We start from the raw sequence: 17,039 nt of genomic DNA, 5'->3' as shown, positions 1-17,039 counted from the left end.
ACCGGCAAGCTGTACACGTCCGACATGGTCCCTTGTGCGTCTCTTGCTCCTCCTCTTCCTCCTCGCCGTTCTCCCTCACTGACTCGCTCTTCGGCAGCCATCGTCCCGGGCAAGCCCGAGCTGTTCCACAACGAGCCGGTCCCGTTCCGCTTCACGCCGAACTTCCAGCGCTTCATCGGCCCGCACGGCACCGAGGGCCTCCTCACGAGCTCGCTCATGGCCATCGCCCGCGCTCTCACCGAGTCCGAGGTCCGTCCCTCTCTCTCTCTTCCCTCCAGCTCGACGCCGTCCTGACCCTGCGTCATCCCTGCAGTACGACCTCGAGCACCGCCTCTCGATCTTTGTCGGCGAGGAGATCCGGACCTGGTTCGCCATGTCCAAGACGGAGCCACGCGCCAACCTGCGCGACTACATGCTCGGCGCCGTCGACAACGTCACGCGCAAGGCGCGCGTCCTCTCGTGCAAGCTCGAGCGAGAAAAGGTGCGTCCCTCTGCCCTCTTCCTCTTCGTCTGCGCGCCTGAACGTGACTGACGTGTTCTCGCCCCGCACCTCGCAGCCTCCGAGCGCGGTCACGCCCGTGTGCGCCTCGATCACGCAGTTGCTGCTCGCCGCCACGGCGCCGCAGAACTTGTCGCAGACCGACCCGCAGTGGGTCGCCGCTCTCTAGAGCGCACGTTCCCTTCCCCCTCCTTCATCACCCAGATACCCCCTCCCCCTCTCTCGCAGTGCGTAGTGCCCGTGTGTATACCCTCTCTCGCAATAGCCAGTCTGCTTTTCCCGCACTTGAGCGCGTCGGCGCAGAGAGTTGGCGAACGAGCCTCCCCGAGCCAGTCCACCTCTGGGCTCGCAAGCTCGCCCTCTCGACGCGCGCGTCCCCTCTCTCACCTCGACCTGCGCCTGTCGCCTTCGACTCTCGCCCACCTTGTCGCCGCCGCCGCCGCCGCCACGACCAGGCTCGCGAGGACCTCGCCGCGCTCGAGAAGGACTACGGTGCGTTGCCCTCTCCTCTCGTCCGCCACGTCTCTCGCACGGTCACTGACGCTCTTGCGGGCACACAGAGGAGGTCGCCGACGAGGTCGTCGCCGAGGGCGAGGAGTACTGAGTGCCCCCTCGCGAGCGCACACGCTCGAGCCTCTCCTTCGAGTAGTCGCGCCCCCTCTCTTTCGCTTTTCCTGTTTCCCTCGCGCTCGCGCAATCTCATCTCCCTTCGTCTTCTCTCTGTCTTTCGAGTCGGTGTGCCTGCAAGCCGAGCGTGTCCGCCATCGCGCCCGAGAGACGAGGAGAGCCTGCGAAAGAGCCTGCGAGAAAGAGCGCCTGCGTGCGAGCGCCGCTGTGTTCTCTCCGCCTCGCTAGCAGACGCACTCTCGACGAGCCCCGTGACGCCTGGAGAGAGAGAGACAGGAGCGTCCGGCTTTTGGAGAATTGCACACATGGACCGAGAGAAAGGGAAAGAGGAGAGGGGAAACGAGACCGTCTAACGCGACCACCAAGCACGCCCACGCCGGCCGCCTCTACAGCTCGTCGATGTCGAGCTCGGCCGCCGAGTAGTCCGAGTCCCACGCGCTCGTCTCGGCCTCGCTCGCGCCGGGCGTCGCCACCTCGTCAAAGTAGTGCGCCGCGACCGACCTCGGCGTGCGCGGCGTGCGCGGCAGGCGCGCCGTCGAGCCAGTGCTCCAGATGAAGTAGGCGACGAGGCTGCGGGCGAGAGGGAGGCGCGTCAGTGACGGGAGGAGGAGGAAAGAGGAGGAAGGAGAGGAAGGGGTCCGAGCGGAGAGCAAGTCGACGCACCCAGTCCAGCCCGTCTGGTGCGACGCTCCCAGGCCCTTGCCCGTTTCGCAATTGAAGAACTCTGCGTGATGGGAGGGTAGGAGGGTGTCAGTGAGAGGGTCGAGAGGGAGCGGAAGAGGGTCGACGAGGAAAGAGGAGGGCGGACGAGGGGAGGGGTTCGAGCGAGCGCCGACTCTCGGTCGATGCCGAAAGAGAGAACAGGTCGACGCACCGTGGAAGGGGACGTAGTCGCGGAAGTGCGGGTCCTTGTTGAGCAGCTCGCTGCCGCCGTTGCACGCCCGGTTCCCCTCGTGGTCGCGCGCAAAGAGGTGGATGACGCGGTGCTGGATGTCCTCGGCGACCTGCGCGAGCGTGTGCATGTCGCCCGACCCAGTCGGGCACTCGCTGCGACAGGAACCGGCGGGACCGAGAGCGAGGGCAAAGGCGAGGTGAACGAGGTAGGTAGACGAGGGGGGAGGCGACGACGGCGAGGGGTGACGAGAGAACGAGGTAAAGAGGACGAGGACGTTGTAGATGACGAGGCAGAGGAAGAGGAAGAGTCGCAGGGCGCGGGGAGGCAGAGAAGGAGGGAGGAAAGGAGGGAAGAGAGGGAGAGGGAGTCAGTTTCGCGCCCTGACGGTGCCGACAAAAAGAGAGACGCACATCTTGAACTCGTTGCCGTAGTACTGGTAGAAGCGCTGGAGCGACTCGATGAGGAGGAACGTCGTCGCGAGCCAGATCGGGCCGCGCCAGTTCGAGTTTCCGCCGAACATGCCCGAGTGCGAGTCGCCGGGCCAGAAGTGGACGCTGAACTCCTCGCCGTTGACGTTCCACGACCACGGGTGCTCCTTGTGGTAGCGCGAGAGCCTGTAGAGAGTGTATCCGAGTCGGCGACGGTCGCTCGAGAGGAGGAGAGAGGGAGGGGACGGTCGACGCACGAGCGGATGCCGTACTCGGACAGGAACTCGTTCTCGTCCAGCATGCGCTCGAGGATGCGGCGCAGGCGGTCCTCGTTGGCGAGCGCGAGAAGGCGACGGTCGCCCTTGCCGCCGGCTGCGGACGAGACGAGGGGCAAGTGAGCGGTCTGGCCTGGACGGCGAGGGAGAGAGAGAGAGAAACGGCGACGGACCCGACATGTTGGCGATGTTGCGCTTCGAGATGCTCGAGCGGTTCTCGAGGAACCAGTCCATGCGCTTCTTGAAGCCGGGGAAGCGCTTGATCGTCGACGGCTCGAGCGTGAGGGTGGCGTACATGGGGATGAGGCCGACGAGCGAGCGGACGGGGATCTGCTGCGGGTCCGTGCCCGGGCCCCACGTGATCTGTAGACGAGGAGGGAGAGGGACAAGTCAGTCACCGTACTGCCGACGAGGCGAGAGAGAGACAGAGAGGGAGAGGGGACGCACGGCGTCGAAGTAGAAGCCGGTCTCGTCGTTCCAGAGCGATACCTCGCCTTGCTCGCCGTTGTGGAACGTCATGGCGTCCGAGATGAAGAGGAAGTGCTCGAAAAACTTACTCGCGATGTCCTCGTACACCGAGTTGTGCTTGGCGAGCTCGAGGGCGATGTTGAGCATGGTGAGGGCGTAGAAGCCCATCCACCCGGTGCCGTCGGCCTGGCGCATCGTGCCGCCGGTCGGGAGCTGCTCGGAGCGGTTGAACGGGCTGATGTTGTCGAGGCCGAGGAAGCCGCCCTCGAACACGTTCTCGCCCGACGCGTCCTTGCGGTTGACCCACCTGCGACGAGGAGGCGAAACAGGGTCAGGGTCACGTCGGCAAGCGAGGGAACGTCGACGAGGAGGAGGGAATGGGAGGGAGAGAGGGAGAGGGTCCGAGGACGCACCAGGTGAAGTTGATGAGGAGCTTCTGGAAGACGCGCTCGAGGAAGCCGATGTCCTCGCGGCCGTGCATCTTGCGCTCGATCTTGAAGACACGGAAGGTGGCCCACGCGTGTACGGGCGGGTTGACGTCGCCAAAGTTCCACTCGTAGGCGGGGAGCGCGCCGTCGGGCTTCATGTACCACTCGCGCGTCATGATGTCGAGCTGCTTCTTGGCGTACGCCGGGTCGATCATGGCGAGCGGGATGCAGTGGAAGGCCTGCAGGAGAGAGAGAGAGAGAGAGAGAGAGAGAGAGAGAGAGAGAGAGAGAGAGAGAGAGAGAGAGAGGAAGAGGGAGAGGGCGAGTCAGTCACGAGGCTCGGACGGGGCTCGAGCGCGAGAGGGAAAGGGGCAGGGAGAGATAGGGCAACACGCACCGAGTCCCAGATGGCGAAAAACGGGTACTCCCACTTGTCGGGCATCGACAGGATGTCCTCGATGTGCATGTGCTTCCACTCCTTGTTGCGGATGTTCTTGCGCTCGGGAGGAGGAGGAGGCTGGCCGGGGTCGCCCTCGATCCACTCCTTCTGGATGAACATGTAGAACTGCTTGGTCCTGCACATCGTCGAGAGCGACAGAGTCAGTCAGGGTCGTGCGGCACCGAGAGGGAGAGAGAGAGAGAGAGGGAGAGGACGCACCAGAGCATGCCCGAGAGGGCCTGGCGCATGACGTTGCGCAGGTCGTCGCTGAGCGCGCCCGAGTTGAAGCGCGAGTAGAACTCGTCCGAGTCCATGCGGCGGTCCTCGACGACGCCGTCAAAGTTCTCCTCGTCGAGGATGGCCGGGTCCTCGTCGGCCGTGCGGGTCGTCAACTTGAGGCGCACGACGGCGCACCCGCCGTTGCCGGGAACGTCGCGGAACACGTAGTGCGCGCCGCACTTGGTGCCCTCCTTGTTCGGGTTGACGAACTGGCGCGTGTCCTCGTCCGAGCGCGGCGTCGACGTGCCGTCCTGGGTCGAGTCCGAGTCGTAGCCGTCGCCGTTGGCGCCCTCTGTCTCGGTCTCGCTCTTGGGCGTGGGCGGGCGGTGCGACGGGATGATGTGGTCGTGGAAGGCGTCCTTGACGTACGGGACGGCGTTCTTGCCGCCGTAAAGGCGCTCAAAGTTGGTGTCGTTGTCGGTGAACAGGAGCTCGGGCGTGACGACGTCGTCGACAAAGACCGTCTCGTGCTGGTCCTTCTTGCCGCGAGGGCCGATCGGCGCCGGCGACGAGTTGGCGTGGAAGAAGTACTTGCCGAGCTTGTCGTGGTCGGCCTGGACGACGCCCTCGCCGACCTGGCGGAGCGACGGCATGGCCGGGCCCGTCGGGCGCTCCTTGGGCCACGACCACGTGTTGCGGAACCAGAGCTGGGGCACGATGTGGAGCGTCGCCGGCTCGGGACCGCGGTTGTAGGCCGTGATGCGGATCGAGACGCCCTCGGCGCAGTCCTCGTCCTTGGCGTACTGCGGAGCGTGACAGAGAGAGGGTCAGGGTCGAGATCTCGATGAGGAAGGCCGACATCGTGCGTCGAGACGAGAGGAGGGAGCGAGAGAGGGAGAGGGAGCGCACCTCGACGAACACGTCCCAGTACCGGTTGTCGTCAAAGGCGTCCGTGTCGGTGATCTCGTACTCCTCGACGTCGCGGCCGCGGTTGGTCGACTCGCGGACGAGCTGCTCGTACGGGTACGGGCGCTGCGGGTACTTGTACAGCATCTTCATGTACGAGTGGGTCGGCGTCGAGTCGAGGTACCAGTACAGCTCCTTGACGTCCTCGCCGTGGTTGCCCTGGTGGCCCGTCGTGCCGAACATGCGCTCCTTGAGGATCGGGTCGACGCCGTTCCACAGGGCGACCGACAGGCACAGGCGACCGTGGTTGTCCGAGATGCCGGCGAGGCCGTCCTCGCCCCAGCGGTAGGCGCGCGAGCGCGCGTGCTCGTGCGGGAAGTGGGTCCACGCGTCGCCGTTGGCCGAGTAGTCCTCGCGGACGGTGGCCTGCACGAGGCGAAAGAGAGAGGGAGGGGAGGAAGGGAGAGCTTGGTCAGGGAAGGGCTCTCGAGGCGACGACGGCGACGACGAAGAGATGAATGGGGAGAGAGGACGCACCCATTGACGCTCCGAGACGTACGGGCCCCACCGTTTCCAGTGCTTCTCCTTGCGCTCGTCCTCGTCGAGGCGCTGCTCCTCGAGCGACTTCCACTGGTCGAACTGGAAGCCGTCCTGCTTCTTGAGGCCCGGGGTCGGGAACGGGTGGCTCGTCGCCTCGACGCTGCGCTGGCTCGTCATGCTCGGCGAGCGCGCCTTGGGCGGACCGCCGCCCTGCTGCTTGCCGCGGCCGTACGGGAGCTTGCCCGGGTGCGAGTAGGCCGACGCCGACGGGTTGCGGTTGCGCTGCATCGAGCGCGCGAACGAGTCGGCGTCGGGGAGGTCGCTCGGGAGCGAGTTGCGGATGCCCTCGTGCGCCGCCGGCGAGTTGCGCGCGGCGGCCTGGGGCTTGACGGCCGCGGCGCCGGGCGTGGCGTGGTCGCGCGCCTTGACCTCGCCGCTCGAGCCGTGCGACGCGAGCTTGGGGCGACGGGCCTGGTTGCCGCCGTCGACGCCGGACGACGCCTGCTCGTCCGAGTCGTCGTCCTTGAAGTCGTTGGCCTGGCCATGACGCTCGACGCCGCCCTCGTAGCCCTGGTCGTCGGCGATCTGCTGCTGCTGCTGCTGGCGCGACGAGGTTTGGCCCTGCTGCTGCTGCTGGGCCTTGAGGGTGCCGGATCGGCCGAGGGGGCGAGAGGCCGACGCGGTCGAGAGAGGCGGGGTGACGCCGGGCGACGCGCCGACGGGGAGCGGGCTCGCCGTCGCGTGGAGGCTCGGGGCGGCCGCCTCGCGAGGTGCGGCGTGCTGCTTGAGCGGGACGTCGCCCGCGGGCTCGTTGTGCGGGACCGTGGGCGGGATGGTGAGGGTGGGGAGCGGACCTTGGCCGGCGTTGCTCATCTTGCGCGCGGTGAAGGACGAGGGCTTGGACGAGCTCGACGAGGAGGGAGGAGGAGGAGGTGCCATCGTGGCTCTCGAGGCGGGTCGCTCGGGGTCGCAAGGGGCGAGAGGCGAGAGGCGAGGGGGCCGAGGTTCGAGGTGGGATCGAGGATGGGGTGACGCCGCGAGAAGGGTGGGCGTCTGGGGAACTGGGGGCGAGGACCCACGGAGTCGATAAAGCTCGTGCGCGGGTGCACGACGACGAAGCTCGACGGTCGACAGAGGCGCGAGCTGCTGGCGGACGAGCGAAGCCTGCGCGGGCGGACGGCGAGTCGAGCGAGCGGGCGCGAGACGGTGGGCGGGCGAGCACAGCGCAGAGGGCGAGCGATCTTGCGTCTCGATCTCGCTCTCCTCTCGTTCGAGCAGCGCAAAACTCTCTCACGCCAGTGCCGCACAGCTCAAGGCACCGAGAGAAGCCGGTCCCGCAGGCCGGCGAGGAAAGAGAGCCGCCGACGAGGTCAATGCGCATGCAGCGACTCTGGAAGACAGCTGGGCGACGACGAGCCATGACGGCGTTGCAGAGACATGCGGGAATGGTACAACACGGTGCATAGACAAGGGCGTGCGAGAGGAGAGAGATAGAGAAGGAGAGAGAGAGGGGAAGATGCGAGAGAAGAGGAGGAAGGGCGAGAAGCGGCGGCGCACGAGACGCCGCGTCAATACGCTCGTCACGCCATCGACGCCGTCGTTGCGACGGCGAGGACGACGATGAGGGCGACCTGCCACTGGACGCCGTTGACGAGGAGGACCGCGAGCGCAGCTGCGGCGAGGACTTGACCTCGACGCGCCTCGGCGCCGCCGAACGCCGCACTCGTGTAACCTTCCTCGACGGGCAGCGTCTGCTGGATCGTCTGGTTGACGCACGACTCGAAGTTGACGTCGCGCGTGTCGGCCGGGTACTGGTACGGGGCTTGCGAGACGGACTCGGTGTAGTTGACCGTCGCCGCCGGGTCGGCCTCCTGGCCGTCGAAGAACGAGTACAGGGCGAACGAGGATGCGCGATAGTAGGTCAAGACGTTCGACGGGTCGAGCCGGGGCAGGAGCGTCGAGTTGGTCGACGAGGGGAACGTCCCGTCGTCCATGACGGGCGTCGAGTCGACGACGAGGACGGCGCCGCAGTCGTCCTGGAGCGCCTGCGTGACGTTTCCGACCGAAGCCGAGTCGCCGTAGACCATGTACTGTGGAGGGACCGACGCGTCGAGCTGGGAAGGTGAGAACGACGCCGCCGCGAGTGGACCGCCCGGGCGCGAGTCGTTGCGGTACGGGCCGTACTCGTCGTCGCCGTAGTAGCCGTGGCCGTAGTAGAGCTGTGGAGCAGGCCAAGCGTGAGCTTCAACTCGTGCTCGTCTCGAGCAAGGAGAGGAGGGCGAGGACGGACCGGCCAGTAACCGTAAGGAAAGCCGAGCCCGCCGACGTAGCCGAACCCAACGCCAGCGACGCCGCCGAGCGCTGCCCCTCGCGCATAGTTGCCGTACCCGCCGCCGTACCCTCGCCCGCTGTAAATCGAGCCCCTCGTCGCGCCGCCGAACTGTCGGCCCGAGAAGGGGACGCCGCCCGAGACGGTGCGAGGTGCGCCGCCGCCGTAGCCGAACGGCGAGGGCGAGTAACCTGGCGGCCCGCTTCTTGAACCTGCTCGGCAACGGACGAACGCGCGCGTCAGTACATGACTGCTACTGACGCGTCTGAGGGAGGGGAAGAGGACGCACTGGTGCCGCTCCGAGTCGACGACCCGCTCGACGAGCTGCCGCCACTTGACCGACCGCCGCTCGAGCTGCCCCCGCCTCCACGTCCACCGCCGCCGCCGCCGATTCCTGCAGGAGCGCGCCCTCGTCAGTCGCGGACGGGGGGCGGTCGAGGCGAGGAGCGAGAGCTCGAGAGAGCGGGCCGACGCACCGCGACGCTTCTCGAGAAGGTGCTTGATGGAGACCATGCCGTGTGTGCGAGGCGAGAGCTGTCTGTGAGCGAGTGCGGGCGGTGCGCGATCTCGAGGTGAACGAGGGAGAGCAAGAGCGAGCTTGGGAGGAGGCACCGCCTCCGCCTTTGACATCGTCGGTCCGGCTCCGGTCCGGCTGCGTCATCAATTTGTAGCTCGTTTGACTTGCTCGCATGGTAGCTTTGACAGCTCGCTCGAGGGGAGGGCCCTCGAAAGCTCGGTCGCTTTCGCTCTACCTCGGCAGGAACCACTCCTGGGGACTGCACCGTCACACATGCTGCGTCGGCAATCTTCTTCGTCATTTTGGCGAGCCAGGGGAAGCAAGGAGAAGAGCTGGAACCTGGTCGAGCGGCCTTCTCAAGTCGAGCCTCGCCCGCCGCTCGGGCCCTCGCTCTCGGTCCCGCCGGTTCCTGTCGCAGCGAGTGCCCGACTGGGTCGGGCGACATGCACACGCTCGCGCAGGTTGCCGAGGACATCCAGCACCGCGTCATCCACCTCTTTGCGCGCGACCACGAGAGGAACCGGGCGTGCAACGGCGGCAGCGAGCTGCTCAACAAGGACCCGCACTTCCGCGACTACGTCCCCTTCCACGGTGCGTCGACCTGTTCTCTCTTTCGGCATCGACCGAGAGTCGGCGCTCGCTCGAACCCCTCCCCTCGTCCGCCCTCCTCTTTCCTCGTCGACCCTCTTCCGCTCCCTCTCGACCCTCTCACTGACACCCTCCTACCCTCCCATCACGCAGAGTTCTTCAATTGCGAAACGGGCAAGGGCCTGGGAGCGTCGCACCAGACGGGCTGGACTGGGTGCGTCGACTTGCTCTCCGCTCGGACCCCTTCCTCTCCTTCCTCCTCTTTCCTCCTCCTCCCGTCACTGACGCGCCTCCCTCTCGCCCGCAGCCTCGTCGCCTACTTCATCTGGAGCACTGGCTCGACGGCGCGCCTGCCGCGCACGCCGCGCACGCCGAGGTCGGTCGCGGCGCACTACTTTGACGAGGTGGCGACGCCCGGCGCGAGCGAGGCCGAGACGAGCGCGTGGGACTCGGACTACTCGGCGGCCGAGCTCGACATCGACGAGCTGTAGAGGCGGCCGGCGTGGGCGTGCTTGGTGGTCGCGTTAGACGGTCTCGTTTCCCCTCTCCTCTTTCCCTTTCTCTCGGTCCATGTGTGCAATTCTCCAAAAGCCGGACGCTCCTGTCTCTCTCTCTCCAGGCGTCACGGGGCTCGTCGAGAGTGCGTCTGCTAGCGAGGCGGAGAGAACACAGCGGCGCTCGCACGCAGGCGCTCTTTCTCGCAGGCTCTTTCGCAGGCTCTCCTCGTCTCTCGGGCGCGATGGCGGACACGCTCGGCTTGCAGGCACACCGACTCGAAAGACAGAGAGAAGACGAAGGGAGATGAGATTGCGCGAGCGCGAGGGAAACAGGAAAAGCGAAAGAGAGGGGGCGCGACTACTCGAAGGAGAGGCTCGAGCGTGTGCGCTCGCGAGGGGGCACTCAGTACTCCTCGCCCTCGGCGACGACCTCGTCGGCGACCTCCTCTGTGTGCCCGCAAGAGCGTCAGTGACCGTGCGAGAGACGTGGCGGACGAGAGGAGAGGGCAACGCACCGTAGTCCTTCTCGAGCGCGGCGAGGTCCTCGCGAGCCTGGTCGTGGCGGCGGCGGCGGCGGCGACAACGTGGGCGACGTGCGAGGGCGACGGGCGTAGGCCGGGGCGAGAGAGAGGAACAGTCGAGGCGAGGGAAGGGGAAAGCAGGGAAAGGGAGAAGGGATCGTCAGTCACCGACGCCCAGGACCGACACCGCGCCGCCCGCATAAGGAGAGGAGAGAAGAGACGCACCTCGGAGAACTCGCCCTCCTCCATGCCCTCGCCGACGAACCAGTGGACGAACGCGCGCTTCGAGTACAGGAGGTCGAACTTGCGGTCGAGGCGGCTCCAGGCGGTCGCGATGGCGGTCGTGTTCGACAGCATGCACAGCGAGCGCGACACCTTGGCGAGGTCACCGCCGGGCACGTTGGCGGGCGGCTCGTTGCAGATGCCGAGCTTGAAGCCGGTCGGGCACCAGTCGACGAACTGGATCGTGCGCTTGGTCTTGATGGCGGCGACGGCCGAGTTGACGTCCTTGGGGACGACGTCGCCGCGGTACAGGAGCGCGCACGCCATGTACTTGCCCTGGCGCGGGTCGCACTTGACCATCTGGTTGTTGGGCTCGAAGCACGAGTGGGTGAGCTCTGAGACCGAGTTGGCCTCGTGCGACGCCTTGGACGCCGAGATGATGGGCGCGTAGGTGGCCAACGGGAAGTGGATGCGCGGGAACGGCACCAGGTTGGTCTGGAACTCGTTCAGGTCGACGTTGAGCGAGCCGTCGAACCGGAGCGAGGCCGTGATCGACGAGACGACCTGGGCGATGATGCGGTTCAGGTTCTTGAAGCCCGGCGCCTGGATGCCGAGGTTCTTGCGGCAGATGTCGTAGATGGCTGTGCGGCGGGGAGCGAGGGCGGGTCAGTTCCCGACCGCCTCGAGGGAGAGAGAGAGTAAGGGGACGGACCCTCGTTGTCGACCATGAACGAGCAGTCGACGTGCTCGAGCGTGGTGTGGGTCGTGAGGATCGAGTTGTACGGCTCGACGACCGACGACGAGAGCGACGGGGCCGGGTAGACCGAGAACTCGAGCTTGCTCTTCTTGCCGTAGTCGCCCGAGAGCTTCTCGAGGAGGAGGGCGCCAAAGCCGGAGCCCGTGCCGCCGCCGAACGAGTGGAAGACGAAGAAGCCCTGGAGGCCGTTGCAGTTGTCGGCGAGCTTGCGGATGCGGTCGCACGTCGTGTCGATGAGCTCCTTGCCGACCTGCGTGGGGGGGCGGATCGAGGGTCAGTGACGGCGCTTCTCCGTCGCGTAGGAAGGCAGAGGGGGACGCACGGTGTAGTGACCACGGGCGTAGTTGTTGGCGGCATCCTCCTTGCCGTTGATGAGCGTCTCGGGGTGGAAGAGCTGGCGGTACTCGCCGGTGCGGACCTGCGATGGGAGGCGAGTTCGTCAGGGCCTGCTCGCTCGAGGGAGAGAGAGAGAGAGAGAGAGGGAGGGCGCACCTCGTCGACGACCGAGGGCTCGAGGTCGACGTAGATCGAGCGGGGCACGTACTTGCCCGAGCCCGTCTCGGAGAAGAAGGTCGAGAAGCCGCCGTTCGAGTTCTGCTTGTCCGGGTCCTCGTTGATGACGCGACCGTCGGGGCCGAGGCCGTGCTCGAGGCAGTAAAGCTCCCAGCAGCTGTGGCGCGGGGCGGCAGAGTCGGGGGTCAGGGTGGGCTACGCGTCGACGAGCGAGGAGAGGGAGCTCACGCGTTGCCGATCTGGACACCGGCCTGGCCGACGCTGATGGAGATGATCTCTGTGAGGGTGCATGGCGAGTCAGTGCGTGTTCGCTGCAGCCCTCGAGGGCTGTGGGTCGCGCGGTGGACGCGCCGGTTCCCCCTCCCACGAGGCCTCGCCGGCTCGCGCTCACGACGCGCTCCAGAGGTGCGGGAAAGGGGGCAGCGTACCGCGCATGATGCTTGAAGGGGTGGAAGGTAGGTGGTAGGTGCGGAAACTGTGCGTGAGGCGAGGGTCAGGGGCCGAGGTCGACACACGTTGAGGGAGGAGGGCGCGTGTTTGCTCGCCGGGGACGGCACGGGGCAAGGTGGGGGTTGGCCAGAGTGGACGTACAGAGAGAGTAGAGTGCAAAGGGAGGGTCTCTGACTGGTCCTTGTAGCTACGACGGGACTGCAGAGAAGTGCGGGTGGGAGGAAGGCACCTGCTCCCTCGCTCGCTCGTGTCGTCGCCCCTCTCGAGCTGCACCTCGCTTGCAGAGGCCGAGGCACTGCTTCCAGGTGCACACAGACCAGCTACAGCAACTCCCCTCCCCCGCCCTGCTGTCGGCGTCTGCTCGCCGTCCCTCTTCTCCTCCTCCGCCCGCCGGCAGCTCCCTCTCCCTCTTCCCGCACGCCCGGCTCTGCGCTCGAGCGACTGAGAGCGCTCTACGATTCGTTCTCGAGTGACGCTCGAGAAGCACCGTTCGTGTACGCCGCCGCAGCGGCCGCCTCGCCCTCAGCCTTTGTCCTCTCGGCGGCCGCAAGCGCTGGCTCCCCTCCCCGCTCGAGGACATAGGGCATCCGAGCGCACGCCCGCACCGGCCCTCGTCCCCCGTCAGCGTCTGCGCACGCCCGAGCCTTGCGATCACCGATCGCTGGCCTTTGTCGGCTCCGCCCTCGACCCGAGGCCAATGTCCTCGAGCGCGACCGCCCTCGTCCCGGCTCGAGCTGGCTTCCTCGCTTTCGCTGCCTCGCAACTCGTGCAACTCGCCGACCCCGCCAGCCCTCGAGGTGCGTCCCGCGTCCCCTCGTCGACCTTCTCCTCGACTTCGGACTGACCTTGCCCTCGCCTCGGCAGATGACGACGCTCAAGTCCGCCCTGCGCTTCCCTCCAGCCCACCCTCCTCCTCTACCGCCGCCTCCCGAGCCGCAGTACCCCAACCTCACCTCGCGCTTCTCTGCCGAGACCCTCCTCATCAAGTCGCCCCCTCGACCGTTCCAGCGCCTCTTCTCGTCGACCAACCACGCCACGACGCCCTCGCCGCCTCTCTCGCCGCCGTCGGGCGCCGTCAGGCGGTATCACCGCCGCGTGTCGTCGCAAAAGGGCGGCAGCGTCTACCGCCATGCCCCGTCCGCGAGCGAGAGCCGCCTCGTCGTCTCGTCGCCCAAGGCGTACGACCTCCCCGAGACGCCGACGCGCGCCTCGATGGACCACGTGCGCCCGACTCGGCGCTCGGGCTCGATCTCGCGCGCGAAGGCGACGAACGGGACCGCGGCCGACAAGCTCGCCGGCGCCGCCAAGGACGTGCTCGACATGTTCACGCTACGGCGCCACGGCCACGGGCACGGGCGCCAGGGCAGCCACAGCAGCTCGGCGAGCGGCGACAGCGTCGAGTCGCTCGCGTCGACGAGGCCGCGCTCGCTGTCGTCGCCGTCGCCCGCGCTCGTGTCGCAGCCGCCGCCGGCTCCAAGGCGCAGGCCGCCGCCTCGGCCGTACAACCCGCCCGCCGCGCTCGTCGACCCTCCTCCTCGGTCCGACTCGCGCAACGCCATGGCCTCCGACGTCGCGGCGTTCGGCGCACCGTCTCGAGCCGCGCACGGGCCTCCCGCGCCGCCGGCGGGCCGCCCTCGCCCGAAGCAGCTCCCCCTGCAGGCTCGCCCGCACCTCCGCCCGACCTCGCCACCATCGCCCTCGATCCCTCCTCTCCGTCCAGCACGCCAACCGCCCGCACCTCCCGCCGTCGACAAGTCGCACAAGCCGTTCCACGCCATGATCGTCTCGGGGCCGACGCGCGCCGCGGTCGAGCGCCGCTCGCTCGACGAGTTGCTCGTGCGCATCGACGTCGGCGGGCAGTCGACGTACACGACGAGCGCGGCGACGCTCGTCGGCCAGGGCGTCGAGGGCGGCAGGCTCGGCGACTTTGTCGAGGCCGTCCTCGAGGACGTCAGGCGGGGCGGCGACGAGCCTGTCGAGGAGGACGAGGCAGCAGCAGGGCACCAGGAGCACGAGCAGCACCCGCACCCGTACCTCCAGCTGCCCGGCGCGCTCACCGACGCGTCGTCGAGCTCCCTCAGCCTCGCGCCCTCTCTCACGCCCTCGCCCTACCCGTCCTCGCCCTTCCCCTTCGCCGACAACCTCTCGACCTACTCGACCTGTGCACCTGGCGACGGCGACGAGCCGATGAGCCCCATCGACCCGCTCGTCAACAGCTCGCAGGCCGCCCTCGCCTCGAAGGAGCTCTTCCTCGGCCTGCCGCACGCCTTCAGCCCGCCGCCGCACCCGCTCCCGACGACGCGAGGGCGCGCCCAGTACGCCGAGATGGTCGGCTCGCCGACGCTGCCGCACGGCGGCAAGCACCGCTCGGTGTACCCGGACGTGGGCTCGAGCGTCGACCTCGGGCCCGAGGGCGGGCCGCTCCTCCCGCTCGTCATGCCGTCGGCGAGGGCGCCGCCGCCGTCGCTCGCCGAGGAGGCGGCCCGCAAGGCGCTCACGATGCGCTCTCGCGCCGGCGTCACGGCCAAGGTCGAGCCGGCTGCCGACGACGAGATCCCGTTCCAGAACCCGTTCGAGCGCGGCCTCGGGCCCTACTTCGACGTCGTGCGCAATCAGCTCCACGCCTCGGTCGGCTCCGACTCGCTCCTCGGCGTCCCGCGCTCGCCGGCCGGCACGTTCTCGTCATCGCCGTCGTCGTCGCCCATCCTCGCCACGTCACCGCGCCCGGCGAGCGCCGTCGAGCGCAGCTCGCTCGACTTTGGCCTCCTGCCCTCGGACGTCGAGGGCTACGGGTCCGAGGAGGAGCACCGCAGCAGGAGCACGGTGCTCGGCGTGCCGCGCGGCCTGAGCAGGCGCACGCTCGAGGGCCTGTCGAGCTTGGCGCGCGGCGGCTGCGGCGACGACAAGGTGCCCGCCGTGCCGAGGCTCGCCGTCGAGGCGGACACGGCGGTGGCGGCGCCGGCGGCGAGGAGCAGGGCGGGCACGCCGTCGCTCTCGATGAGCGTGTCGACTGTCGACGACGAGGAGCACTCGGGCGCGCCGGCCGAGGTCACGCTCGAGGACGCGACGCTCGCCGTGTTCCTCGACCGAACCGACTCGCCGCTCATGTCGCTCGCATCGGCCGACGGTGCGGGCAGCGACGTCGCGCCGGGCCTCACCCTGTACGGCGCCGTCGTCGACTTCCTCCGCAACAGCGCTCTGCCCGCCTCCCTCGTCCTCCCTCCCGCCTCCTCCTCGACATCGTCGTCGCACGTGCCCACCTCCAGCACCGCCGACCCTGACGTCGACCCGCTCTACCTCTCGCTCTTCGCCCTCGCGCCCGCACCCCTCTTTGCGCTCCTCGCAGCCTTGCGCACGCTCTCGACCGAGGCGGCGTGGCTCGGTCTGCAAGACCTCGAGCGAGCGTGCAGCGTCGAGCAAGAGCGTGTCGCGGGCGTCGGGCGGTGGCTCGCGCAGGCGAGGGGAGCTGGAGCAAAGGTCGGTGCGCGAGACACGACGAAGGGTCTTTCGGCGAGGGCCAAGGAGGGCTGGATCTAGATTGAGCGTGCTCTTGACGCTGTACCGAGTCGTACTGCAGCTTTCCCATTCCTTTGCACAGCGAGAGAGTCGAGCAAGTTGTGCGGCCCCTCTCCTCCTGCGCCCCCTCCCACCACTCGACCCTCACGGCCGGGCCCGCTCGAGTCGGCTTGCGTGCATAGCTGCAGACTTGGGCAACGGCTCCCGCCAAGCCCACGCCGCCGCGAGCGCTCGCCGACCGCGCAGACCGCGTCGCATCCTCATCAGCGACCCGCGTCGACCGACCTCTCTCAACTCCGACAACGACCCGTGGACTCGTGCGCGTGCTCGCAGACGGCTCGAGGAGGGTCGAGACGCGGTCTGGGCATGCAGGAGGCGCTGTGCGAGACTCGGAAAGCGGGTGTGTCCTCGTCCTCCTCGCCTCCCCATGTTTCGCGGCCCTCTCCATCTCTCTCACACACTCGCCCGTCTTGCGCGAGGCGTGGAATGGGTGTCAATGACTCATCTTGATCTTCCTGCAGGCGCGGCGGCGCTGTGCGGCGGTCGGGCTGGGCGTGACAGGCGGCGCAGGGCGACTGTCGACCTCGAGGCGGCTCATCTTGTCCTTTGTACGTCCTGCGCACTCTCTTTCTTCCGTGCAGGACCTTCATGTGGGTCTGTGCTCCTCGCCGAGCCGCGCACTGACCCTCTCGACCTCGCGCCGCAGGTTAGTCGCGCCCTCGATGGCACCTCCCCCTTCTCGTCCTCGAAAGCTTCCCCTCGCGCCCTTGCTGCGCCGCGCGACGGCGCCCTCTCCTGTCCGAACGCTCTTCTCGTCCCCCGCGAGTGTTCCCAGACCGTTCAGAGTTCTCGTTCGTCGTCGCACTCGTCCTGACGGCTCAGCGAGTCGAGCCGTCGCGGACGGGTCCTTACGAGGCCGCGCCCGCCCTCACGTGCCCCTGAGGGCAGCGGGCGCACTGTGGTGAGCCGCTCGCACGGCGCGCACCCCTGCGGAGCGCCCGTGCGCCCGGCCACCTACAAAAGACAGGGGGATCCTGCGCACCCTCGCTCAAACGTTAGCTCTTGATCTAGCAGGGTTACAGCGTTCTGCTCGCGCGGGATCGGACGAGGAGGTGTCTGCAATGCAATCGAGCGCTTCTCCCGAGCCCTTTAATCCTGTATAGCGCGAGATGGAGTGCTCGTCGACCTTCCCAAGTCCGAGGTTGTCGACGCCGAGAGAGCTCTTTCTTCTGGCTCGCTCTCTCGCCAGCTCTCGAGAGGGCTCAAGCTAGCGTCGCCTCGAGCAGCTGCCGCAGCGGCTTGTTCTGCGTGACCTCATGTCCCTCTCGAGCGGGAGCTCGCGCGTGGCGGGCGCGTCAGGACGTTCGTCTGGCTCGCTTTCTCTTGCCTGCTCTCGCGATGGAGC

At 67.8% G+C, this 17,039-nt stretch overlaps 5 protein-coding genes across 5 annotated transcripts; 3 read left to right on the top strand and 2 right to left on the bottom strand.

The window, feature by feature from the left end:
- Positions 1-24: 24 nt before the first annotated feature.
- RHOBADRAFT_46860 (uncharacterized protein) lies at positions 25-1,103 on the top strand (the record flags this gene model as incomplete). The annotated part of the gene is made up of 6 exons (XM_018414875.1): positions 25-34; positions 98-249; positions 314-481; positions 558-653; positions 955-991; positions 1,060-1,103. The coding sequence occupies 6 exons, from the start codon at positions 25-27 to the stop codon at positions 1,101-1,103; spliced, it is 507 nt and encodes a 168-aa protein (XP_018268458.1).
- A 409-nt stretch (positions 1,104-1,512) lies between these two features.
- RHOBADRAFT_18117 (uncharacterized protein) lies at positions 1,513-5,901 on the bottom strand (the record flags this gene model as incomplete). Its single annotated transcript, XM_018412407.1, has 12 exons — positions 1,513-1,696; positions 1,790-1,850; positions 2,001-2,173; positions 2,432-2,635; positions 2,707-2,821; positions 2,898-3,087; positions 3,172-3,499; positions 3,606-3,859; positions 4,018-4,195; positions 4,279-5,081; positions 5,188-5,610; positions 5,722-5,901. The coding sequence occupies 12 exons, from the start codon at positions 5,899-5,901 to the stop codon at positions 1,513-1,515; spliced, it is 3,093 nt and encodes a 1,030-aa protein (XP_018268457.1).
- Positions 5,902-9,013: 3,112 nt separating this feature from the next.
- Positions 9,014-9,649, top strand: RHOBADRAFT_46858 (uncharacterized protein; the record flags this gene model as incomplete). Its single annotated transcript, XM_018414874.1, has 3 exons — positions 9,014-9,161; positions 9,312-9,372; positions 9,466-9,649. The coding sequence occupies 3 exons, from the start codon at positions 9,014-9,016 to the stop codon at positions 9,647-9,649; spliced, it is 393 nt and encodes a 130-aa protein (XP_018268456.1).
- Positions 9,650-9,899: 250 nt separating this feature from the next.
- Positions 9,900-12,329, bottom strand: RHOBADRAFT_65623 (alpha1 tubulin). Its single transcript, XM_018418743.1, has 9 exons — positions 12,260-12,329; positions 12,097-12,143; positions 11,897-11,945; positions 11,648-11,825; positions 11,478-11,573; positions 11,111-11,405; positions 10,402-11,039; positions 10,171-10,207; positions 9,900-10,102 (listed from the first exon to the last, which is right to left on the bottom strand). Exons 2-9 carry the CDS (start codon positions 12,101-12,103, stop codon positions 10,059-10,061), a joined length of 1,344 nt encoding a protein of 447 aa, XP_018268455.1. The 5' UTR covers positions 12,104-12,143; positions 12,260-12,329; the 3' UTR covers positions 9,900-10,058.
- A 653-nt stretch (positions 12,330-12,982) lies between these two features.
- RHOBADRAFT_46856 (uncharacterized protein) lies at positions 12,983-15,655 on the top strand (the record flags this gene model as incomplete). The annotated part of the gene is made up of 1 exon (XM_018414873.1): positions 12,983-15,655. One exon carries the CDS (start codon positions 12,983-12,985, stop codon positions 15,653-15,655), a length of 2,673 nt encoding a protein of 890 aa, XP_018268454.1.
- Between the last annotated feature and the right edge of the window lie 1,384 nt (positions 15,656-17,039).

Source organism: Rhodotorula graminis, assembly GCF_001329695.1.
Source record: "Rhodotorula graminis WP1 unplaced genomic scaffold RHOBAscaffold_15, whole genome shotgun sequence".
In the NCBI taxonomy this organism is placed as follows: Eukaryota; Fungi; Basidiomycota; class Microbotryomycetes; order Sporidiobolales; family Sporidiobolaceae; genus Rhodotorula; species Rhodotorula graminis.
The sequence above is the reverse complement of the archived record's forward strand: the minus strand, read 5'-3'. Positions and strand labels throughout refer to the sequence as shown.

Excerpts from the sequence above, each read along its gene's own strand:
- RHOBADRAFT_65623 (XM_018418743.1), bottom strand. Across the intron at positions 11,826-11,896 it reads GGTGTCCAGATCGGCAACGC|CTGCTGGGAGCTTTACTGCC; the intron begins GTGAGCTCCCTC and ends CCCGCGCCACAG. Across the intron at positions 10,103-10,170 it reads CGCGCTCGAGAAGGACTACG|AGGAGGTCGCCGACGAGGTC; the intron begins GTGCGTTGCCCT and ends GCGGGCACACAG.